This window comes from Martes martes (genome assembly GCF_963455335.1).
Source record: "Martes martes genome assembly, chromosome: 10".
Taxonomy (NCBI): domain Eukaryota; kingdom Metazoa; phylum Chordata; class Mammalia; order Carnivora; family Mustelidae; genus Martes; species Martes martes.
Window position 1 is genome coordinate 69142714 of NC_137898.1, and position 26966 is coordinate 69169679.

At 38.0% G+C, this 26966-nt stretch overlaps 1 protein-coding gene across 5 annotated transcripts in view; it reads right to left on the reverse strand.

Annotated features, from left to right (window-relative positions):
- The window catches only part of DLG2 (discs large MAGUK scaffold protein 2), a gene marked incomplete at its 5' end in the record, with an annotated part of 887937 nt that overhangs the window by 682110 nt on the left and 178861 nt on the right, over window positions 1-26966 (reverse strand). For all 5 annotated transcript variants that reach the window (XM_080815305.1, XM_080815304.1, XM_080815303.1 and 2 more), the window contains one exon: window positions 26258-26311. In XM_080815305.1, coding sequence (XP_080671431.1) covers window positions 26258-26311 — 54 coding nt within the window. The remainder of the gene's footprint in view (window positions 1-26257; window positions 26312-26966) is intronic.

A 26966-nucleotide genomic window follows, 5' to 3' on the forward strand; every position in this document is an offset into this window, starting at 1 on the left:
ATGGTAGGAAATCTTTAAGACTATCCAAGCACTGTCCAGAGTTACACACATGGGTCTGCGCAGAAGACTCCGATTCAGGGCGAGCCTTTTGTTTTTGTGACACTCAGATTCTGCAGTCCCCTTACACATGGGCTCCTTTCGGTAGCCATTCAATCGTTTTACCATAGTGGTTTTAAAATTGTTCCTGTGTGCTTTGTACAGATATTGTAACTAGTTCTTATTTTTAGTCATTTGTTCACAAAAAGTTATTCTAAAAAACAACTGGGGGAACAAACAAACAAACAAAAAACCTGGTCAAAATATCACATTGTTTCTCCTTTCTGGAATTCTTTCATGTTTCTATTCTAGCACTCTACCAAATACTTCATTTTCACCCTGAAAACTGCCCCGAGACATCTGCTAAACACTACCTTAGTATCTTTCCTCATTTGTTCATTCCTGTGTTTACTTAACTCATTGATTTCCTCATTCCTCAATAATCGGTAAGCACCAGGCTCTGTGCTGAGACTTACCACTCTGTCCCCTGAAGTCCATTATACTTTCCCTCACCTCTCCTACTAGACTGAATTCCTTAAGGGAGTAGACCACGGATTACTAATTTATATATATCGCCTAGACCTGCACATAGTAAGTGCCTAGTAAGTCTAACACTCACTGCTTCATACAAGAGCTAGACATTATTAATATTCTTTACCATATATTTTCCAAATAATTCAGTGACTTCAAGGAGAGGATTCACAAATCCAAAACATACACACAAACTTAATTCCATTGGTTTCTATGTTCCATCTGTGGTGCTAACAAACTCAATTAAAAATTAAGATAGGGAATGCATGAAACAGAACAGAACTTGGGCAGTGCTGATCTGTGAATTAGCATACTCAGGGAATAATATCAATCTTCTAACACTTGTACAACAATTACACACTCAAGAAGGTTTACTAATAAAAGAGGAATAAAAGCCCAATAATGTATAAAAATTACTCCACCAAATGAGTTTAGGGGATTGAGAATACTGACTGTTTATATTATGAGGAATTTATATTAGCTCAAACAGTATCACATGCAGTCTCTTAAGCATCCTGATTATGCAAAATAAACAAACAAATCACAAGGCCTATATCTGTACAACCATTAACATTTACTATTAAGAGGCAAATATTCCCAATTAGCACTATTTATGTCAAGCGCTGAATAGCAAAGTTTCTTTAAGCTTGTTCCAGGCCATTTTCTAGCAAAAGGTGTTTTTTGTTTTGAAATTTATTTTTTATTTTTTATGGATAGCTGTGAAGTTTGATGCCCATGAACTACATTTTAACAAAATTTCTTTTACATGTCATACCCTGTTTTTGCTGAGAAGACCACTTTCAATTTTTCTAAGGAATACCAGAAAATATTTTCTTTTAAGGGAATTGGGAGTTAGGGCCTCCTTCACCATTTGAAAGCAGGAACTCCCTCTTTTCACTTGTTCCTAATCCATGCTAACTAGTGCCACATTCGCTTCATGTCAGGAACTTAGCAAAGTGCTTCCTGAGTTAGTGAATGATGTATAACTTTGAGCCTTTTGTGACATCAAATTTAAATATATGGAAAAATTTATATTCATTTTTTTACTTCTTCTAAATATTTACAACTATTATTCTTCTAATATTAAATAAATGGCCAGAGACCTAACAGTAACATAATACTAGCATATCGATGCTATGTTAATATTAACAAAGCAATGCATTCCAATATATTTTTAAAGATTTATTTATTTATTTATTTATTATTTTTACTTTACAATAACACAGGAAGAATGGAAATATTTTAGGTGTTAAAATACATACCGAAAATCAAATGTGGAAGGGAAAATTACAGATACTAACATAGGAACTATGAAAGATAATAAATCAATAGTTCTTTAAAAAAGAAGACAAAATCTTTTAAGTAGGTCAAGAAGGAAGATTTATTTATTTATTTTAGAGTGAGCGAGTGAGAGAATGTGCATGTGCATGGTTTCAGGTGGGGAGTGGGCAAAGGGAGAGGGAGAGAGAGAGAGAATCTCAAGCAGACACCGTGCTAAGCGTGAAGTCTGATGTGGGGCTTGATTTCAAGACCCTGAGATCATGACCTGAACTGAAAGTGAGTCAAACCCTTAACTGATTGAGCCACTCAGGCATCCCCTCCAATATTTTTAAGTGTTGGTGTTTACAATAAATTAATTATTCATAACATTTCACAGAAATATCATACTACAACTTCTCTTTTGCTTTGTAGTTTTAATATATTTACAACTATAATTCAGAATTCAACTATAATATACCTTGCAAAAAAGACACAAATGAGAGGAAAGTTCTACAAAGCACCAAATTTCTCTTCCTTGGATACTTAATAACATTAGTAGTAATATTCAAAATCTCTTACATACATTAAAGCTTACAAAATACTTTTCACATGGATCATGTAATTGAACCACAGCATTAAGAGATGGGTATCAGTATTCTGGGCTTAAAGCCTACAAATTCCAGGGTTAGCTGGAAAGAGCAGTGGGCATGGACAAAGTCACACATTGTGGCTTCTCTTTACCCCACTCTGATCAGTTTGTAGAAATCCACTCTAGGGCTTAATGATGGATGCAGAGACATACATTTAATGCTAATTAAATGACTATTAAAAATCTTTGCTAATTCTTATTAATAATGGGAATGATACTAAAAACAGATCACCAGTTTGGTTAAATTGCCAAAGAACAAAAAAGGTGATAAAATCCTTAGCTAATGCATGCCATAATGAAGATGTTAATGAGTTTAATATTTGGTAAAGCTCATTTTGTCTGTGTAATAGGAATACTCAGCATGTCCTTCTATTGCTAAACCTTCTTCCAATGTGGTAGGAGGATAGCTGGGTCAGACTCCTGAAGAGGCCAAAATGTTCAAAGACCTGTTATTGTTCAGCACCCAAATAATATTAAGATAAGCATGGCTAGAATTTCTAAGGAATAATTCAGCACAAAGATGGGATGTCAACAGAAAATGCCAGGTTGCACTGTAGAAATAAGAAAAATGACCCAAGAGTGAGGAGGGATTCAGTGGTGGTCAGACCAAGAAGCACCATGGAATTGAATGAAATGCTGTTGTCCTGATTAAGACACTGACTGAGATAGAGTACATGGAATAATGTCCTTTTCTGGGTGGATGAAGCTAAACAGCCCATCTTTTAGGAATTTAACCTTCTAAGATATTCTCCTCTATTTTCTAAAAACTAAGATGTGCTTTCCATCTCCTGCTCATTGGTCATGTTATGCATGGTGAGGCCAGCACCAGCCCACCACAGAGCCTTCTGCTCCTACCCCAGGCTTTGGAGACGCACAGGTCAAAATATGGATAGCACCTAAGAGTTTATGATATGCTTTTTATACATTCTCTAATTTACCTGCATGGACACACATGCACATATGACAGATGCCCATATAAACTAGAAAGTGGGGATCATTAACCTTTTCTGACAACTAAAAAAGCAGGGCTTGGAGAAATTGGTCTCATTTTCTCCTATTTTTACTCCTGCTCTGGGGATCTAGAGATGACAATTTTTTCCAACAATAAGAAGGTCTTGTTTCAGGTCTTCCAATTGTCCTGACAGACCAACCTGTTCTTATGCAGGATATTGTACTATTGATCACATTCTACTAGAATAGGATTCACAGATAAGCCTCTCCTTTAAAGGGCCTCCTTGCTGTTGGCTGTGTGTCACTGTGAAGGAACACACACACAGTGACGGGACACTGAAGTTCATATTCTTCCCTATCTTGTCCTTGCCCCCTTTATATATTCCTTGTAGGATTAAGTTTCTATGCATTTCCTCTTTAGGCTTTCCATAGCATTAATCATACTCTCTTACATAGAGGAGGTACCCTAAAATATATTTATTAAACAAACATGTAGACTTCAACAATATTCTCAGTTTTTTGTTTAATTTTTATTTAAAATTTTGATAGACTTCTAACCAACCTTCTCACTAGGACAGTGACTTGTTTTTAGCCCCTAAAAGAAATATTTTTGTGATTATTAGGTCACTAAATTACTAGGATGGTATATGTCTAATTTTTACTTCCTGATTTTGAATTGTTTGGAATAGCAGATTACAAGTTCTCTAAATGTAGCTTTTCAGAGCTGTCTGCTGGCATGTCTGAGTGTTTCTGTGCACTCGGCTAGCTTCAAAAGGCACCCCTTGAAATCAGGTATAAGTTTAAGAAGGTTAATTCACACACATAGAACTAGCCTCATACCCTTCATTCTAATTCAGGAATGGAAATGTCCTAATAATCCTTAATATTCTGAAGGAAGATCAAACAAAAACTTTATAGTGAAATAGGACTTTTAAACCCCAAAATAGGTCAATGTAGGATCAATTAGAAATACTACTTTGAATGGCACATACATCATAATAAGTGTAAACTGACAGCCACCTCATGGGCCAGAAAGGGAAGTAGGTTCGAGAAGGACTTAAAAAATTTTATGCATCAAAAACAAATAAGAAAAAAGAAAACAAAACACTTACTGCAAGCCCAGTACATGTCAGATACTCTGATAAATCTTGAGACAGATATAAAAACAAATTTCCCTCCAAGGAGTTCCAGATGCATAACCACATGTAATGTGATAACGAGCTACTACGGAGTTAAGTTCAAAGTTTACTAGAACACAGCCTTCACAAAGGAGGTGGCATTTCAGAAGATCTCATTTTAAAGATGAGTCAAATTTTGTCAGATAGAGATAAAAGGAAAAAAGACATTCCAGACTCAGAGAGGAATGAGTGCAAAAGCATACAGGTTATGGTCATGGAAAACTGCACAGAGAATTGAACCTTCCTGTGTTTGTGCCCCCACTGAGCCTTTCATCTGTTTTTGTCACAGGACGTATAATAAGTTGTAGTTATTGGTTTACAATAGTTTAGTCTTCTATTAAGCTATACATTGCTCGAGGGCAGAAGCCATCTCTTATACTGCAGCTAACTTTTGTCAGGCAGCAGTAGTGCTCTAAAAAGATATATCAAATGAGGAAATTGTATCTTCTTACACATAAAATCTAGACTCAAAATCTTGGATCTATGGTACTATATGGGAAGATTATAAAATCTTGTGTTCATTTTAAATAAAACCAAGATGATAAATCATTTCATGAGAGGTTTTCTCTAAGGATCTTACTTGTCTTCTGGTTCCCTCATAGATATGATAGACTTTCTTACTCCTCTAATGCCTCTGGTTGACTATCACCTCCTTACCCCACCTCCAGCCTGCATTGAACTTGACCCTTTGGGAACATTTTCCAGAATTCTTCTATTTCTTTTTAAGTCTGATCCAGTCATGCTTGTTTTAATTGCACCACTCACAGATGTACTATGATTCAATGAGATTTAGAGACTAATTGTTTTGGCACATTAGCCCTTGACACATTCATCTTGACCCTCATTGGTACTTACTCAATTGGTGCTTCTTGGCAACTGTTCAATTGCTAGTTATTACCTATAGGGAGCCAGACTTTAATCAGAGTTTTACTCTCAGCTACGAATAGCTAATTTACATGTGGTTCATGCCAGCAAATTCAGGGGGAAAAGAATCCCAAATAGTTCTTAAGAGTTTGGGCCAACTGACCTTCAAACTCAATGCCCATGCAATTCTAATTCAATGTTATACATTCTGATGCAATATGATACATAAAAGAAAGGGGGGGTTGTTTGAACAATAAGATGCTTGAAATATCTATCATTTAAAAAGTTAATTTTGTGAGACTAAATATTTAATTCAGAAACACAAGTAAGGTAACATCTGCTTTCAGGATCCAGCAAAAAAGAAGAAAAGAAATAAACTCCACTACTCTTTGTGCCCATTCTCTTCCCACTACTTGTAATGAAGTCATGACTGGCTGCTCTAGGACACTGGTAAAGAAGGTGGGCTCTAGAGTCACATTGCCTGGGTTCAACTCCTGTTTCAGTGTTTACAAGCTATGAGACTTGGGTTTATTTCAATACTTTCTGGGTCTTGGTTTCCTCATGTGTTCAATGAGGATCATAATCACATCTCCATTACAAAGTTGCAGTGAGGATCAAATGAGTTCTCTGAGGAAACACAAACCACTTGGCACCGTTCCTGGTTTATCACATACATTCTTTAGATGCTGAGGAATGTAATTATACCCTGGTATGCACTCAAATAACTGTGAGACAAAATGATAAAGTGCTATAAGAAAGGTAGAGATAAAATTCTCTGGCTATACTGTCTTTCAAATTACTTTTTAATGGAAAAGTTATAAACCAGAGAAAGAAGAAAATGATGCTGGCAGGTATCCCTGCAATAAGAAAGAGCAAACACAGAGAAAGAAAATCAATGGAGGATTTAAAATGTTCTTTCTGCTTTGACATCTAACCTCCTGGTTCCAATTTTTTTTTTTTTCAATATCAGAGTATAGCCACTTTTAATGATGAGATGATACCACATTTCTCTTAATCTACATGACCCAAGTGGTTCATGGAAATGAAAGTCAGTGGTGCCAACATTTCTGACTAATATTTTAATTAAACCTCAACAAGTAGCCACATTCCCAGATTGGATGTAGTACCATGATATAGAACATAAGAAATGTAAGGTGTATATTCTCTGAGGGAACACTTATGTGGGCTGGACCATTTCATATCTTACTTTGCTGAGGCTATCGGAAGATACAAGTGTCTGGCCCAGTGACAAAGGGAACTAAATATACATTTAGCATTGGAAAGTAACCACTTCAGTTTGTTACCCAGAGTTAAGAGTCTCTCATGGTTTTTCTCCCTCTCTGATTTCTTTCCCTTCTGTTTTCCCTCCCTTCCACTAGGGTCCTCTGTGCTATTCCTTATACTCTACATATAAGTAAAACCATATAATAGTCGTATTTCTCTGATTGACCCTCCAGTTCCATTCATGTCAGTGCAAATGATAGCTATTCATCCTTTCTGATGGCTGAATAATACTCCACTGTGTATGTGAACTGATGGGGTTATTGGGTGGTGGGCATTAAGGAGGGCACGTGATGTGATGAGCACTGGGTGTTATAGGCAACTAATGAATCATTGAACACTACATCAAAAACTAATGATGTACTATATGTTGGTTAATTGAATTTAAATAAAAAAATAAAAAAGAGAAAGTTCATTCTAAATAAAAATTAAATTAAATTAGATTTTTTAAAAAATGCAAGTAACCCCCATTGTAAGAGCCTATAAGGCATTACAGAATAGTGGCTTAAGGCAGTGCTTCCCCAATTTTGATATGCATTTGAATCATCAGGGGATCTTGTTAAAATGCAGGTTCACATTCAGTGGGTCTGGGGTGGGCTCGAGAGTCTCAATTTTTATCAGGCTGCCCGGTGATGCTGATTCTGCCAGTCTGAGGTCTACCCTTTTGAGTAGCAAGGGTAGAGGGTAGAGGCACAGATGCTGCTTGGGTTTTAGTGCTGTCTCTTTCTCTTAAAAGCTACATGACTGTGGCCACTTAAATTAACCTCTTTTTCTGTGAGTTTTTTTTTTTTTAATCTGTAAGTGAAGATAATATCAGTATCAAACTAAAATGGTTGACATGAGGACTAAATTAATTAATGCATATAAAACATTTTAAATGTTACCCAGTACTGAGTGAGCACTCAGTATAATTTTTTATGAATAACTAAAGGTTTCTCATTATAAACATTTAGCCAGTCAACAGAGATGAACATCCTACAAATTTTAATTGAGTTTAATTCACCACCATAATTTATTTTAAGCCATTAATGTCAACAATCACATTAATCACCATCCACATCCAAAGCTTGGCATGTAATAATTTTTCAAGTCATTGAACTTAAAAAAGCAGCTAATTAACAATTCTCTTGGTGGTAGCAAGTTCAGAGGCATGAACTTGTCATGATATAGCAAGAAATTTCTTCATCTATTTTTTTTCTGAGGAATACAGCAAAATAAGAACTAAATATGTTTTTGTTTAAGATTTTACTTATTTATTTGTCAGAGAGAGAGAGAGTGAGAGTGCATACAAAGGGGGAGTGGCAGAAAGAGGGAAAAGCTCCAAGCTGAGCAAGCAGCCTGATGCGGGACTCAATCCCAGGACCCTGGGATCATGATCTGAGCCGAAGGCAGACGCTTAACTGACTGAGCCACCCAGGTGTCCCTAAATATGTATGTAAGTAACTGAAATGTGTCCTGCTATTAGCCCCATAGTATTTCAGGCAGTTGGTTTTCTTCCCCCTTTGTATTAATCTCCTTCAAAACCAAAGTTATTCTGTTTGTTTGTTGTCTGTCCCTCTCATCATGAGTTTAAACTCCATGAGGGATGGACAATGTTTACCTTATTCACCATTAAATTTCAGCATCCAGCTTGCTGCTTGATATTTGATATACTGTTAATAAAGGAATGTTTGTAAAAATATGAAATGCATGGCTGTATATGCACTTTGGTTGTACATTTCATTCGTTGACTCAAGAATGCATTAAGAGTCTGTGATACTTTTTTTCTGGTCATTTTCTAGGTCCTGAAGATTCAGAGTCTATATGTTTAAGGAGCTATGTATGCTCTAGTTGGGAACAGATATGTGAGCAAAGAATTGAATACAAGATCAATTCCAAAGGGTAGGGGATGCATAAGCAGAACACTTATAAAATAGAAGTAGGACTGGAATAGACCACTGCAATTAAAGGAAAAATTCATGCAGTTTCCCAAAAGTGTACAATAGTCAGACAAACCAGAAACCTTCAGTAGAAAGGGTAATGAGGAGATGAATGATCCTAGAAATATATGGCAGAGACAAAGATAATGTCCAGATCCTAGAAGGCAACATAAGTGTTTTCTATTCCATAGCATATGAGTCAGGTTGGAAGAATGAGAACTCAAAAGATAAAAAACTAAAATCATACTACATACTAATAATGCTCTTCAGAGGGTGACTAGAGCAGAGACCGTTAACTGCCTCTGAATTTCTACTCTCCTCTTCTCCTTAGATATTGTTACCCTGAGAAAAGTCAATCACTCTCCCTCCCTCAGCGAGCTGTAGCCACATGACCATTTTTGATCAATGAAGGAGGTGATTCTTGGGTGTAATTTCTGGAAGTGTCCTTAAAAATAGGCAAAACACTCTACTTCATGTCACTTCCTGCTGCTGGAAATGTGATACAATGATTGGAGCTAAAGTCTCAGTCGAACCATGAAGTGATTGAGAAACAGGAATCCTGGTATTAAAATGCTAGAAGAATTAAGCAGAATGACTTTAGATGTCTTTTTTTTTTTTTAAGATTTTATTTATTTATTTGACAGACAGAGGTCACAAGCAGGCAGAGAGGTAGGCAGAGAGAAAGAAGGGGAAGCAGGTTCCCCGCTGAGCAGAGAGCCCGATGCGGGGCTCAGTCCCAGTACCCTGAGATCATGACCTGAGCCGAAGTCAGAGGCTTAACCCACTGAGCCACCCAGGCGCCCCTGACTTGAGATGTATTAAGCTATAGAGCACCATGCCTCCCTTTCAACTCAATTTATGTGAAAGAAAACGATTTTTCCCTTGATTTTGCTGCTCTTATCTTGGGATTTGTATACCACTTACCCTAATTCTCAGTGTGACAAGTACAAAAATATGGAAGGGCTTCAGGAAGGATGTGGCATTCAAAGCAGCTACTGAAGGAAAGGAAGGAGATCAAAAGGAGAGGGGGAACCAAAGAAAAACAAACATGTGCATAAAAATCACCCAGAATACAGTATGTTCAGGAACCTAGGAGATGTTCTGTGTGGTGAGAACACAGGGTGTACTGCAGAAAAGCAATGGGGAGGGGACGGGGACAAAGGATGACAGGCACCAGTAAAAAGCCTGCAGTATCACACTATGCAGTTTAGATTTTGGGTGGCAATTTCAGGGCCATTAACAGTTTAGGTAGTTAAATGACAGGACAATAACTGGTTTTTAGAAATAACTCAGAAAGCTATGTGAACTCACAGAAGGAAAAGCAAGAAACAAAGAAACAGGTTCAGAGGCAGTGGCAGGAGTCCTGGAGAGTGAAGAGGCCAGGCCTAAGGGCCTTGACCATGAGGACATGGGACAGAGATAAGAGATATTTAGCAAACATATTATGTAAGAATTAGTAACCCCATAAAGGCAGGGACATGAAGCAGAGGAAGTCAGGATGACTAGAAGAAATGAGATAGCTTGGACAGTTGAGTTAATGGTGATGTTATTCACCAAGACACAGAATGAAGGAGGAAGGAAGATGAATTTAAAAAAATGTAGATGGAAGTCAGGCTTTGTGAAGTAGGAAGGGGGAAAACAGAAAATTAAAAAAAAAAAAAACAGCAACACTGAAAGATTTTTGCATGTCTGGCTCTTTCTCGTGTTCAGTTGCAAATTAAATATCACTTCCTCCAAGAAGCCTTCTCTAAATCCTCTTTCTAAAGAAGCCACTGCCCCCCCCCCCCACACACACCTACCAGCCCTGTCACAGCACTTGGCTGTGTTTTCTTCAGAGCTCTTATTACTTTATAGTTTCCTTTTTTTTTATTGTGTACTTTGACCAGAACATAAGCTCTATGAGAAGTGGAAATTTTGTTTTGTTCCCATAAATTAAACTAAAGTGTGCCTGACATACAGTGGGCACTCAAAACCTTTTGTTGTATGAGTGAATCACAATACCTAATACCAGTATAGAACTCAGAGATCATACATAAAAATAAAAACTAAAAACAAGATTGAAGGGACCAAAGCCATCACGAGAGGTCCCTCAGTAACAGACGACAAGGAAGCTGAGCTCCAGCAGTGCCCATAAAAACCTGTCACAAATGACACAGCTGGTTAGTTGGGAGGGGTCAGAAGACCTGACTTGGGTCCAGTTTGGCACTTACTAATGACACGCTTTTCGTGAATCTCATGAACTCAAAACATCTTTCAGTTTTCTTAGCTATAAAAAAGACTGCTTGTTCCATGAATATTTTGAGAATTAAAAGGAAAACACACATGGAAGCATGTTGTTCCTCACTTCCATCCAATCTGTCCTAAAGCATTCATTCTCAATTCTTACTTATTATTTATTACACACAATGACATCACTAACGCTACTTCTAAGATCTCTTCCCAGCATGAGTTTTAACTTTAACAACATGTTTTGTATACTTGTAATTTTCCCGTTTACCACATTCTGGAACAACTTCCCTCTTTCTGTAGCTCTTTGACCTTTTGTTAATGAGGTGTGTAACAGTCCTGTGTTTGACCTTAGTTTCCTTTGAGCGTCTTCTTCAGTCTCTTAAGTGAGTAACTCAGCAAATTAAATTTTATTACAACTACTGAGAGGCAGGGTAGCATAACGCTGTTCTTACTAAATGTCCCTCACCACATGCTGTGTAACCTTGGACAAGTTAAAGATTTCTTTTTTGCCTAAGATTCCTCACCTGTGAAATGGAGATAACAATACATTGCTCAGGGTTATTGTGAGGACTGCATAAACTAACATATGTAAAGAATTGTTAATAGTGCCTACCATACAATGCAACAATTATTAACTATTGTTATTCTTACCATTTACTAAACCATGTATGAAATTACTCCCATCACGCTCTTATCAGTAGTACGAGATATTTCCAGTTTTCCCCATTTTACCAAATAAGAAATTAAAGCTCCTGAGTTTAAGTAACATCAAGTTCACATAGTGAAATGGCAGTGCTGATATTAATCCAAGAGCCACTTTTATGGGAAACGAAGCCTATGCTCTTGGCCATGTCAACAAAGAAGCCAGATCATCTCATCATGAAAGCAGACATTTATTAAACCAAATTGCCATCAAATAAACTGTCATTAAATATACTTTTGACTGTGGATGTAAGGCAGGAGCAATAGGCATTCAGAGAATGGGAAAGCTCAGTGAGATGGGTTGTCAGGGAAAGCGTCTGAAAGACCCAAATGGAGCCAGATATTTGATTGTTTCTAATTACATTGAGCCTTAGGTTACTACAATGACCTACGTAAAGGTCAATGCCAGACCAGCTTTTAGCATTAGTCTGGCCAGCAAATTTCTTTTCCCAGTTTTGTTGGGGACCCACAGGCAAACTGATCAAGCACCGACCGTGCCTCTTTTTTTATAATTAACCCAATTACAGCTCATAAATGGTGACATGTGTCAGCAGAACTACCCTTGGAGGGGCGTTTCATTAGCTTGATCATGTCTGTACCTGGGGGCATGCGCCTTGCATAGACAGCTTTGTTAAACAGTCACTGTGTCTATTTCCAAGTTAACAGGGGGCAAGCTCAGTTTATTACCTATAATGAGCCCACTAAACCAAACACTCGCATGGCAAGGTCTTTTCAGACTCACAATCCATTAGAAACATTACATGCTTTAATATTCTTGATGATTTATGACAGAGTCCACACGACGGTCACTGTTCTTCCCCCCCTCAAAATAATTAGCATGCAAGTGTTGGTGTCTACTTTTATAATTTCAGTTCAAATAGATCAAACTCTCTCCACTTTATAGTTCAAACTTGGCTGCACAAAAGAATCACCTGGGGAGGTTTTAAACCCCTGACTATTGTCAGGCCTATTAAGAAAGGTTCTGTGTTCCTGGAGTCCAGGCATCAGTGTTTTTAAAGCACACCAAGAAGGGAAATGAACAGCCAAGGTGGAGAATTACTGCTTCAGGGTATCAGGAAAACTACTAGCAACGTGCTAAAAAAATAAAATAAAATAAAAAAAAAATAAATTCCCGAGATTATCTTTAAAGAGATACTGATTATGAATGGCTATTGTTTGCTGTCAGCATGCTAGTCGACCTATCTGGCTTTGTTATTTCATGACTATTTTTCCTTCCTATGACATCTCATTAGCCAGCTATTCTCTGAGTTTTATACTCCTGAATTTTCAAAATAATACACCTCTGGGCGCAAGATCATTTAGAGCACTTGGTTGAAATCAGGGTAGTCAAAATATATTGCTATTAAAGCTCTTTGTGAAGCAGCAACTATATTTTTTCACTAAAGGAAAAGTCCATGAAGGTTCATTTTGTTATTCAAATATTCAAACAAACCTGGAGCTTATAAGTAACAAGTGAAGGAGAATATTTTAAAGCCAAGATATGATACACTCAGAAAAGAGAAGATACTAGGGGAAGCCAACCACTGAAAGCCACATGGTAGAGAGAGGGACAATGTCTCTTTGTCTTAGACCCTGTTGTTATAGACAAGGCAGACTGAATCACTTGGGTCTTTTGAAAACAAAATCATCAAGAATTTTTTTTTTCTCAAAATGTGATTATTTTAAAGACTGATTTCTTCTACAAAAAAATCAGAGATCAGAGATAATTGATTGCTATGTTGGTAGGTTTTATATTAAGTGCTTCATATTCAATAATTCATTTAATGCACGAACCCATGAGGTAGCTGATGTTATGCCATTTTATATGTGAGGAAACTGAGCCACAGAACATCTAGGTAATTTGTCTAGTGTCACAGGACTCGTAGGTAGACCAAGAAGGATATAAATTTATGCCCACCAGACAATACAACCAATCTCTACAGCCAATATCACAGACTCCTCAAAAAGATAATTAGGCACTAAGAGAAAGACGGCTTTTGTTTTGTTTTGTTTTTTAGTTTTTAAAGAGCCTGTATCCTGAAGATGAACTAAAAAAGGATGAATAGCAATGGAGAAGAGGCTTTCAGTGACTTCAAATAGTGATGTGTGGGCACCAAAGTAAGGACTTATAATGGAATGGCCATAGAGACAAGGTGTCTGTCCAGTTGCCCAGAGAATAAGTAGCTATAGTTAACTCCCAAGAATGGGTAACTAAAAAATATCAGTGTGGAAAAGTGCATTTAAAAGCTCAACAAAATTTAACAAGGGAGGGGCAAGATTACAAAGTACTCTAAGCATCACATAAAATTCCTCATGCCGTAGGAAAATGATGTTTTAGTATTTCTGCTTTTTTTTCTTAATAAAAAGTTTTGAAATAGGTTTTTTTTTTCTTTAAAGATTTTATTTACTTATTTGACAGAGAGTGGGATCACATGTAGGCAGAGCAGCAGGCAGAGAGATGGGGGAAGCAGGTTCCCTCCAAGCAGAGAGCGCGATGCGGGGCTCGATCCCAGGACCCTGAGATCATGACCTGAGTGGGTTAAGGCAGAGGCTTAACCCACTGAGCCACCAGGTGCCCCAAAATAGGGTTTCTTAGGTTCCTTTCAATAATACACTTAAAATTGAGGCAAGATAATATATTTCAAGGCACGACTCTTTGTTACTCTACTCCGTTTCTATTACTGATTTTGCTTTTTACTAAATGATCACTCTTCTCTTCTCCTTCCTCTATTTGATCTTACCCAACTAACCATTATCATATACGCTGCCTGCATTTTCTTTCAAAATATGTGAGAAAGAAAAAATATTTTCTTACAGCAAAAATACTAACAAATTTAATGGGCTTTCCAACTCACTAGAGTACTACAATATCTGGCATAAGGTAAGAAACAAGGTTAGAATGATTCACGAGCATTTAGTCTCTGCAGGAAAGGAACTACAAAGCATGGCAAATAATTGGATTGCTGTGATCTACACACAGTTTTAAGACAAGATAGCACAGGGATTATCTTTTGCTTTTGTAAGGCTTTTTAAAAAAATATTTATTATTGGAGTACAGTTGGCATGCAATGCTATATTAGTTTCAGGTGTACAACACAATGATTCAACTATTCTATACATTACTCAATACTCACCATGATAAGCATAGTTACCATCTGTTACCACACAATGAATGTTATTATAATATTATTGACTAGATTCCCTATGCCGTACTTTTCACCTCCATGACTTACTTTATAACGAAGTTTGTACTCTAACCCCCATCATGTATTTTACCCATTCCTTCCCCCACCTTCCCTCTGATAACCACCAGTTTGTTCTTCTCATGAGACTGTTTTTGTTTTTTTAGTAGTTGCTTTTTTTTTTAAGATTCCACATATAAGTGAAATCATGAGGTATTTGTCTTTCTCTCTCTTATTTCGCTTATCATAATATCCTCTAAGTCCGTTCATGTTGCTACAAATGCAAAGAGTTCATTCTTTTTTATGGCTGAGTAATATTCCTGTGTGTGTGTGTGTGTGCCACATCTTTACCCATTTAACTATCAGTGGAGACTTAGGTTGCTTGCATATCTTGGCTATTGTAAATAATGCTGTAATAAATAGGGGTGCACATATCTTTTTGAATTAGTGTTTTTATTTCATTTGGTAAATTTTCTGTAGTAGAACTGCAAGCAATAGATATTACATGTAACCATCTATCACTGCAGCTAAGTGCGGCTTTGTACCTAAGTTTGTATTCTTGAGATATAAAGGGAAATCATGTTTTAAATGGAGAAACCATGCTCATCACTCTGTACTTCTTTTAACCAGCTCCTTGACATGTCATCATGGTGACTATACACCTGAGGGCCATGTCCAAGGGTGGTACAGCAAGAAGATAAAGGTTTTGGGTCCCATCTCTTTAAGAACTTGTGGAACAGAACAGATATTTCAGTTTTGGACCATTGACTTACAGGCTTTTATATGTGAAATATATTTCTATCTTGCAAAAGCACTGTTATTTTGCTCTCTGTTATATATAACTGAACATATATACTAAATAATGCATCATGCAAGAGAGTTACTATTCTCTCTACTTACAGATGAGGGAAGAAGGCCAAAGAAGTTAATTTTCCAAGGTTACTCAGCTACTATATGGTAGAATAAAAAAAAAAAAACCCAAAAAACAAACAAAAAAAACAAAACAGAGTCAGGGGTGCCTGGGTGACTCAGTCTGTTAAGGATCTGCCTTTGGCTCAGGTCATGTTCCCAGGGTCCTGGGATTGAGTCCTGCATGGGGTTCCCTGCTCAGTGGAGAGCCTGCTTCTTCCCCTCTCTGTAGCCCTCCCCATGCTTGTGCTCTCTCTCTCTCTCTCAAATCAATCAATCAATCAAACAATAAAATCTTAAAAAACAAAACAAAACAACAAACCCAGAATCCATCCTCTTTTCGCTAATGCAGGCAATCCTCTGTAAGTTAAATACTATGGAATCAAGGAGGAAGAAGACATAAACTTTGCATAGAGGAATTAATGAGGGCTTCCTGCTGGAGGTAGCAGTTCAATGAGATCTTAAAAAATGTGTGTGGATGGGGCGCCTGGGTGGCTCAGTGGGTTAAGCCTCTGCCTTCGGCACAGGTCATGATCTCAGGGTCCTGGGTTGGAGCCCCACATTGGGCTCTCTGCTCGGCAGGAAGCCTGCTTCCCCCTCTCTCTCTGCCTGCCTCTCTGCCTACTTGTGATCTCTCTCTCTCTCTGTTAAATAAATAAATAAAATCTTTAAAAAAAATGTGTGTGGAGGAAAAGATATTCTGGGCTGATTAACAGAGTGAACAAAGGCAAGGAGATAAAGTATAGGAAAGACTCAAGAAAGGCTGGGGTCTGTGGCATTAGGTGATCAATATTGTTTCTTGGCTTTATTTATTCAACATATATTTCAGGGCACCTGCTACAGAGACAGGCATAAACAAGGTCCTAGGGGTATAATGGTAAAAAAAAAAGTCTGTAAATTTCTAAATATATGAGAAGATGATAGTACCGGCTATGCCTACAGGATAAAGTCCAAATCCCTTATCAAGCAAACAAGGCCTTCACAGTCAGACTGAATGAACCCTGCCTTTCCAGCCTCATACTCTTTGACTGCTCTGTGTTTCAGCCTCACGGAAATCACTATATATGAGTTTCCAGGCCTCTGACCTTTGTACATACAGTTCCTTCTTGGAATGCCTTTTCCATACCCAGCCTGAAAACATCTTACTCAACTTTTAAGAACCAGGTCTGACTTCCTCAAGTGGGATGGTTCCTTATACCATATTCTCTTAAAGCAGTTTCTTCACGTCTCATTCATTTATTCATTCAGCCTCCAACCAACCTAGCAAAAAATGTGTCAGATTATAGAGGTAAGACAGTAATAAAAATGGAACAAGTTTTCTCATGCTTATAAAGTTTAGACTCTAGAAAGAAATACTGGGCATCAAACAGTTACAGTGCAGTGTGACAACTTTTTCCAAAGGGATGAGTCTGAAGTGGAAACACACATTAGGAGCACCACACCTAACCTCAGCTTCCCAGAAGTAGCATTATTTAAGCTGAATCCCTTAGGATGTATAGGAATGAGTCAGGCAGTGAATGGCAAGGGGGTTTTAATAGCATTACCAGAACTAAGTATTGTCCACTAGACTCTATTAGACTATGAAAGTCAGTGTTTTTAAAGAGCATCTTAAGGGATTCAACACCACCACCAGCACCAAGATTAAATGCTGGTTCAGGTTAACACTAAATGTATTACCATTGTACTTTTGTGAATCCCTATAGTTTTATTTTGTCTTTCCTCTATATAGTATTTCTTATCCCACCCTTTACCACCACTTCAGTCCAGGATCCAGAAGCTTCCTGGGATCCCCACTACATCTCTGAAACTTCAGTGTGCATAAGATTTACCTGGGATGCTTATAAAAACATAGGCTCCTTGGCCATCCCCTGAGATTCTGATTCTATTGATCTGGGGTAGAGTGGAAAATTCTTCAATTCTAATAACCTGCCTGAAAAGAACCGATGCTACCAGTTCACAGACCACATCTCGAGTAGCAGTTCTATAAAGAGAAATTATATTAAATATTTCTCAGAATTATTTCCCCTTGTTCCTAAACTTGCTCTGCCAGGTTGAGTTCCTTGGACCAAAAGTGGCTCTTTTGCCCAAAAAGAAAGAAGGGCCTGTGTGGTGACTCTCGCCTATCAGTCACATACTCCACCTGGGAAACTGCTATATTTTCTCATCACCACCTCCTCGACCCAGCCTGTGCAGAGGTTTCCCAGTGGTTGAGGAGTTACCCATAGAGAAGCCAGCAAACGGCCTGCAAACGGCCTTCTCTCTAAGGCTTCTCTAAGGTCTCCGCCCCAGGGAGGAAAAACGAAAGTAGGTTTGTAAATGGGTAAATAGGTCAAGTTTTCTATTTGTCTTGTGATTTTAAAAGATCCATTTAAGTCTGGATAGGAGCTTTATAATTTCACAAAAAGAAAATGATGAATCACTGAACTGTTTTTTTTTGTTTGTTTGTTTTGGTTTGGTTTTTGTTTTGTTTTGAATTGCTGAACTGTTAAGAAGGCTTTCAGTAATTGCTGGCATTCACCTCCATGGCTTTCGTATGAACATACCACACAACTCCCTAGGAGAGTTATAACTGCGTAGAGAATCTGAAAATACCTTACTCTAAAAAGGAGGAAATGAAAGCAACTCACAAAAGCTGAGAGGATAATTTTGATGATGAATTAGGTAATACATATAAAGCACCTGTAGAACATAGTGGTCCCTTGATAAACCCTAGCTCCTTCCCCCAATTCTATTTATTTATTTATTTATTTTCATTTATTTATTTATTTATTTATTATTTTAATAAACATATAATGTATTTTTATCCCCAGGAGTCTATTTTTTTTTATTATTTATTATCTAGAACAGTTTTGTTCCTTAGAACTCTCTGGAATGATGGATTCTATACCTGCACTGCTGAGTACATTACCCACTAGCCTTGTTGGCTACTGAACACTTAAAATGTAGCTAGTACAACTGAGAAACCGAATTTTTGATTTTATATTCTTTTAATTAAATTTCAATAATTACATGAGACTTGTAGCTACTGTCTTGGAGAATACAGGTTTAGAAGCAAGGACAAGGTGGTTGGTAATTGTGTCAATTTGTTGAACTGTATTGGATTGATCCTTTTTCATACAAATATGCATATGTTTAAGGTGGTGAGTGAAAGGGGCAGCTGCCCCAAGGGCAAGCCAAAAGGTGTAGTGAAAGAACAAACACAGAGGATCCAAGCCAAAAAAGAAGTTTCTGTCATATTGATCAATACTTCTCAAACTTTAATACGCATACAAATCACTAGGGTTCTTGTTAAACATACAGACTATGATTTAGTAGGTCTCCAAAGGGACCTTAGATTCTATGTTCACAAGGTCCCAGGTAATAACAATTGTTGCTAGTTAAAAAGTCCATTTCAAGGAGCAATGATCTAGATGTAGGTAGGCCAATGGATCAGCATAACCCCTACGGGATCTACTTTTGAACAAGATACAACATCTGCATTTTGGACTCAGTAGTCCCAGCTTGAACCAAGGAATGCTCCATTTTATCAAAAGCACACCATCGCCCCACTCTCGTGATGAACATTTATTAAGCCCACCTTCTACATACTAGAAAGAGTAGTCATAACAACCCCTGCAGAGCAAATATTATTTTTTTCCCATTTACAAAGGATAAAACAGGTTTAGATAGATAATTTGACTTAACCAAAACGCACCCAAGTTCTAACTGTCAGAGATGGGCTCAGAAACCAGTCACTCTTGAATCCAAATCCTAGCCTCTCTCCTTGTACAATCTTATTACTCAAAGTGTGGTGTACAATCGAACATCAGCCTCACCTGGAGGCTAATGAGAAATGAGGACTCTCGGGCCCTATCCCAGGCCAACTGAATCAGACTCTGCATTTGAAGATCTCAGGTCATTCTGATGCACACGAATATTTGAAAAGCGCTATCATGTGCCATCTCTACCTTTACAGAGCAGAGCAACAGGTGGAAGTGCAGGAGATCTGCTGATTGTGGCCATTAGGGAATGGATTTAGACTGGCTAGGGTTGACTCTAGAATAAATACTGATAGCTTTACCTTTGTTGCTAAAGTCTTACTGCCTCACGGGCACAGTTTAAGCCAAAATTAAGCTGTTTTCTGGTTGGTAAGGATTTTTTAGTTTTGGATAATACTATATTCCCAACAGATAAAAACATCAACAATATAATTTTACCAGTGTTCATGGGGTGAAAAAAACGCAACAAAGAAACACAACAAAGAAATAAACTTGTTTGCTGAAAGAGATATGTACTAAAATCAGCAAAGTCTTCTAAAATATCTTAACCTTATTAATCACTATTAAATGGTTCAAAGAAACAAGCATAATCATGCTTCCTCTCTCTTCATGGGTAATTCTGGAGAACTATCCAATTAAGAGTGAATAGTAGCCTGAATCACAAGGGTCTGTTATTGTACAAAGTGACTCAGAGGAATTAATGTCTAACTGCCCAGCTCTGTGACCAAGTGCTTGGTCATCCCACTTCTGCAATAGAGCAACTTCCTCCTCAGAGAGCTCTTACCCCCAGCTTCCTGCTGCTGGAATCAATCAGAAATGCCATTTAAACCTTGCTTAACAACACCTCTTAGTTTCAAGCCTATTCTTTGGCTCCGGAATGAAACTCATTGCTAATTTGATGGTTTCTCTATGTCCCTGAACCCACATCATCCATTATTTTCTCTTATCCCCCACTCTTCTCAACACTCTTCACTACACTATCAACTTCTCTTGGGCTGTTTTCTTCCCTCAAGACCACATTCTGGTCCTCTGTCCCAGAAGCGAGGTCATGTCTACTGCCAATGAACTTTTACTTTCAAAGTTCCCTACAAAAATCTCCCTGATGGGGGTGCCTGGGTGGCTCAGTTGGTTCAGCATGTCTGCCTTCAGCTCAGGTCATGGTCCCGGGATCCTGGCCTCAGGCCACGCATTGGGCTCCTTGTTCAGCGGGGAGCTTGCTTCTCCCTCTCCCTCTGCTCCTACCCCTGCTTGTGCTCTCTCTCTCTCTCTGTCAAATAAATAACAAATCTTTAAAAAAAACACCCCAGATAATACTTTAAGGATATTATGACTGTTTTCAAGTAACTTTTGTTTAAATGATCTTGGAAGTCAAATACAGTGGGTGATACTGTTAAGGACCTTTTCATGGTTTTTTTGTTTGTTTGTTTTTGTTTTTGTTTTCATAACCTAATTCCTCTTTCTTCTCTCTTCTACTTCTCTTACTCCCTCACTTTCTTGGGAGATTTTCCAAGCCTCAGTCCTGGAATTTCTGGAACAAATCCCCTGTCTCCATTATTATTTCTACATCTGGAAGCAAAGTTTCAGACAACAAAGTATCTCAAAGAAAAGTAAGATCATTATATTGTCAGTACTTGCTAGAGTTTTCTTTTATATCTCAATAGTTTCCCTTAAACATCCTTAATAATCTAGACACTCACTTCCCATATCAGTTGAACCAGGTCCCTTTGACACTTCAATTGTTTATTATCATTGACCTACTAATATTTTTAAAGCATAAGATTCACTCTTTTGTACCTGCTTTCCTTACAAAGGACATACATAAATTCTTAGCCCTTTTATTTAAGACTTTGGTATAGTAACTTTGTTTTTCATTTAGCAAATAGTCACTCTTTCTTCTACTTTGAGCTTGGAAATATGACTTGCTTTGCCCAGTGGGGTGTTGGTAGATGTGATGTGAACATAGCTTTTAACTGTGTTTGTGCCCTGGGCTTGTCCTCTTGTGCTTTGGCCATCACAATGAAAAGAACATCCTCTGGGTAGTACTGTCCCCCCTCTGGGCCCCTGAATGAAACATGTGAAGCAGAGATGCCCTAGCCAACCTGGTAATCGGCAGCCTAAAGCAGCTGGCCCAGCCAACCAGCAGACACTTACGGGAGAAATAAATACTTATTGTTATGAGCCACTGATTATGTGGTTATTGGTTGCCCACCAAAAACTGACTCTTATGTGGAGTAAAAGTAAATGATAGACCAAGCTCTACCATTTACTGGTTGGGCTCAAATATCTGTATCTGTAAAATGAGAGGTTTGCATTCATTGGATCCCAAGTTTCTTAACAAGATTTAAAACTCATGGTTCTTGAGTATACCACTTCCCACAGCATATTTCCAGAAAACAAGTCAAAATATAACCACTATGAAATGATGTCCGGAGAAGAATGAAGAGAAAAGGATCCTAGAATCTCTCTGCTCAATTTAATTTTTCTAAAGTAGAAAGACTGGGTTTGGTTTGGATGCTGTTCAGTATAGCAGTCTGACAGGTCTACTGAGGGGCAAAGTATGTCAGGAGAGGAGGCCTCTGTGTCTGTTGGCTGCAGAGTACTGAGAGGGCATCATGCTACCTTTTTACTAAGTCAGTCTTCAGGGATGTAGACGTACAGATCATATGCAGGCTCCGATCCCCCAGAACTCTCTAAGAACAAGTATTTTCAGCATCTATCATAAGATAATATTTAACATGTAATAGGGAATAATAAAAAGATGGAGGGAAAAATGAAAACGACAGTGTTGAAATAGCAATTTGCTTTTTCTTTTCTTTGCTTTTCCTTGAGTGATTTTAATCTTCATGTAGGGGTTCCAGCTTTGCAAGTGACGGGGGACTGTACCACATGTAAGGTCCTATTCAACCTTACAATATCATGACATCATGCAGGAATGAGTTTATTAGAAGCATTTTTACATAAGAACCTCACTGACCCCTTCTTTGTTAATGGCAGACACTTTAGAAGCTCTAATAACCCTTAACTTACTGTCCTAAAAAAAAAGGCCAGTTATCTCTTTAAATATTTTTGTGCCTTTATTAAAAATTTCCTTTGACCACAGATTTCCTCTATTCATATGCTGTTTGCATGCATGCCAAGGAATTGTTTCCATGAGGACAATGTATTTCTAAAATCAAACTTGCTAATTGGCAAAATTAATATATTTACTTGCAATGAAATTATTTGTAAGAAAGATGGTAATATATGTTAAAATTTGTCATTTAGATAATATTTTTAAAAAAGGAAATGTTCTTATGCAACATGACTGAAATGCTCTGGGGAGCTCTGAGATGGTTTTTTCATTAAATAGATCTGAAATTATGTGAACAACTAGAACATGAGAAAGAAAAGAGGAAAACAAAGTATAGAACACTGGGGAATGAGAAAATAGCCTGCAAACGGAACAGTGATTTGTTCAAGGTTACCCAGTGAGTCAGGAACAAAGAGGAGAGTTGGACCCATGCCAAGACCCAAAGTATATCTACATTAATGGCTATGTACTAAGTCTGCCATTTTTAATAAATGATGTACTCACATATGGGGAAAGACAGTCATATTTACCATTCTCTCAGGATCTAGCATGTGTTACTTAATAAGTTTTTATTATTTAAATAAAATTATAAATAAACACCTATGAACCAGAAGTTAACAAAGCATGATTTTGCATACATAATTTCATTTCATCCCCACACCCACTTTTGAGGTAGGTGTTGTAATTCCTGTCTTAAAGATTAATTTGGATCCAGAAAAATTAAATGAGTTGCTGAAGAACACATTGCCAGGGGACACTTTGGGACATTTTTACCATACTGAGCTACTCAGCAAACCTCTCTAAAGATCTTACTCTTAAGGAAGCTCAAAGAGGTTTTGCATTAAGTACAAAAATATTAAAGGTTAAAAAATAAGGAATAACATGGAGAACATTAGGAGAAGGAAAGGAAAAGTGAACTCGGGGAAAAATCGGAGGGGGAAATGAACCATGAGAGATGGTGGACCCTGAGAAACAAACTGAGGGTTTTAAAGGGGAGGGGCATGGTGGGATGGGTGAGCCTGGTGGTGGGTATTAAGGAGGGCACGTATTGCATGGAGCACTGGGTGTGGTGCATAAACAATGACTCTTGGAACACTGCATCAAAAACTAATGATGTATTTTATGGTGACTAATGTAACACAATAAAAAAAAAGATTAAAAAATAAAAGGCCCTTTGAAGAAGGCCATGAAGAAGTCACGTACAAAGTCAATATTTAGGGAATAGAAAGCAATTTCATTAATTTGTTATAGGGCTGATTTTACTAGCTGATTAGTTGGGTTATCAATCAAGCATGTCTACACAAAATCCTTAGATTCTATTGATAAATTATTTGTACATGAGTGCATCTGGCAGTTAAGGCATGAGAATCCTAATAAAAGGCTTTGAAATAATACAGATCTACCACAAGAAAGCAGTCCTACTTACAAAATCAAGTGTCTGTGTTTAATGCCTACTTTAAAGCACTGCTCATCTGCTTTTGCCAATGGATATAGCAAAAAACTAACTAGAGTAAAAATACAGAATTCCTTAATATACATGGATCTGTACCCCAAAGGTATTGGAGTCTCTGTGGCAGGTTGTCTTCCACCCAAAGCCACCTATGGCAGAGGAGAAAGCATGCTTTGTTCCCACATTGAGAGGCAGAAAATACGGGAGGGGAGGAGGAAACACAAGCAACTACATGACAGGAGTTAAGTAAGACCTCAAACTCGTTAGCCAGGCTACCTAGGTTCATTCTTGGCTCTGCCACTAATGCAAACTTGAAAAAGTTACTTAATCTCTTTATGACTCAGTTTTCTTATCTGTAATATAGAGAAAGTAATAGAACCTATCTCATAGGGTTGTTTTAAGGATCGAGTTAATATTTGTCAAGTGCTTAGTGTCAGATGTACCGTAATCCCAGTATAAATGTTTGATAAATGAAGGAAGATAGGGAGAGTAAGAGATAGAATAGTGGATTCTATGTGTCGTTAACGTATTGCTTTGCTTCCTTCTAACGGAGTCCTTTTCTTTCCTCAGCCGGGGCCACTGATTCCTACCAGTGAGCTTTTAACCCATTTCTTGTCTCACCCTAAATGACTCTTGTTCAGAAAGATTTAAGAAGCCCTCGCTCAGTAGCTCAGGTGAGTCAGCATCAAGTCAAGCTTGCTGTTATTCTTGTCCTGACCCTGTGTCCCAGTTTTAGTCACTTGTTCCTGTAATCAAGTCCCAACCTTGTACCCCAGTTCTAGCATTCTGCTCCCCTGGGGGTGAGTCCTGGCTTGGAGGACCTGCTCAGGATCTCCAGTTCCTTCGAGGCAGACACCGCCCAAAGGGCAGCCTCGGGACTGGACATACTTTGGTACACCGTGCGTGAACTTAAGAAAATCAGCTGCCTGTATTTAAAAATTCCAAACTTTCACATAAAAATTCAAATTTACAAGTTCTCTGGAAAAATGGGATGACCTGACAGCACTTGGTCCTCATTTCCCCTTGGTACCACCCACTGGAGCCAAATGGCAGCTGTCCCCTTTCGAAGGCCACGTGCTCTCTATTCCCTACCGTCCCCATGCCCCCTGCCCCATGTATTTCTGTGTTACTTGCTCTGTGTAGGCATCTGAGGTTGAGTGGGGGTCTGAGATTCAGAATAGCTGATACTTGGGGTGCCTGGGTGGCTCAGTGGGTTAAGCCTCTGCCTTCGGCTCAGGTCATGATCCCGGGGTCCTGGGATCAAGCCCCGCATCAGGCTCTCTTGCTTGGCAGGGAGCCTGCTTCCCCCTCTCTCTCTGCCTGCCTCTCTGCCTATTTGTGATCACTCTCTCTGTCAATTAAATAAATAAAAATCTAAAAAAAAAAAAAAAGAATAGCTGATACTTACCAAGCATTTCCTTTGTGCCAGGTACTCTTTCAATCGCTTCGCTAGTTTTACTCATTTAATCAAAGACTAGGAATCTGTTCTCATCCGTTTTCCCTGCAGTCCTTCTCCTTGCTTCAAATTCTCTCTCTGCATGCACTGGTGTCTGTCGCATCTTCCCCAATCACTATTCTCTATCCATTAGCCAGGGCGGCTCAGAAAGCCTTGTTGGGCCTCCGTGATGTCAACTACTCACCCACATTGTGGCCTGTTGCCACCCCCCAATCTGTCCTGCCCTGCCAGACTTTGTTGTTAAGAAGTTTGGCCCTTACAGTGGCTGTATTTCAGGTACAGAATCCCAAGCTTTACTGATCTGCTTGATCCTCACGCTTATCTCATGCTTCAGGCTTTCATAAAACCACAGGTCTCATTATATATAGCTAGACTACCCCTCACAAAAATTTGTTACAACTCTTGTTAGAAGCCCAGCAAAATCCATTAAATATTTATTGATAGCTTACTTATGTTCTAAGCCCTGTCATAGAAACTGATTTGAGTATCCCTTTACTAAGAGACCCAAAAAAGTTTATCCATCTCTTCTAGAAGCAATTCATTATTTTTTCAGGAAAACACCTAGGAAACTAACATTATTTGAATATAATCGACTTTTCTTTTCCTTTTCTCATGATGTGTCCTCGTGCTTTAGAAAACAGTGAATGAAAGAGGTAACTATTTGTATGACTAAGCTGAGATTTAACAGATATCAAAACAAAACTCACAAAACTCATTCTATACAGTTCAGATTATCTGGATTGGGTAAAACTGAATATGTACTGAATTTTATATTTAGCTGATTAAGTTCTAACATAATTTGTAAAGAAAATCTTATAAAAATGTTACTTACATAAGGAATCGTGTCCAAAGTATCTGTGTTGACAATTATAGGAGCAGGGCTGGCCTGAAAAAGAGAAACAGAAAAAACAAATTAAATAAAAAGTAGTCTATTTTGAGATAGGATCCGTTAAACAGATTTAACAGAGTTCGAAAGCATTTTTTTGAGGAACTGTACAGGCACTGTGTCAGGGTTTTGGGGGAGACATGAAATACCCTAGAGTTTGCTGCAACCTCCTCCTTCAAATATGTGTTTGCTACATTTGCTACATGATGAAATGAAGTAAGCAGTTGCACTTCTACTAATTTTCTCTTAAATTCTGCTCAACAGTAGGAGGTGAGGATTTGAGCTGCGTATGAGGTAAGAATTTCTAATAAATGGGGTGACAGTTAAAACGTATAGCATTTCCTTATAAAATAGCTGTACAAAATAAATTTAACTTCTCTCTCATGGCAGCAAACTTAAACCCAAACCTGCATTTGTAATCCTTCTCTTTAAATTGTCTTTTTAGAATATGTTGGAAATAGGTTCACTCATTGACATCTTTTTTTTTTCCCTCTCGAGTCACTCCTTGACATCTTGTAGATGCTTACCTATTATGTATTCTTTATCCTATCTTTGGTCATGTATGCATTTTCTGAACACATATCTTAGAAATCCTTCAATAGGAAATTAAAAATTCATCAAAGATGGCATAAAATCATATTGGGTATGCTAAATT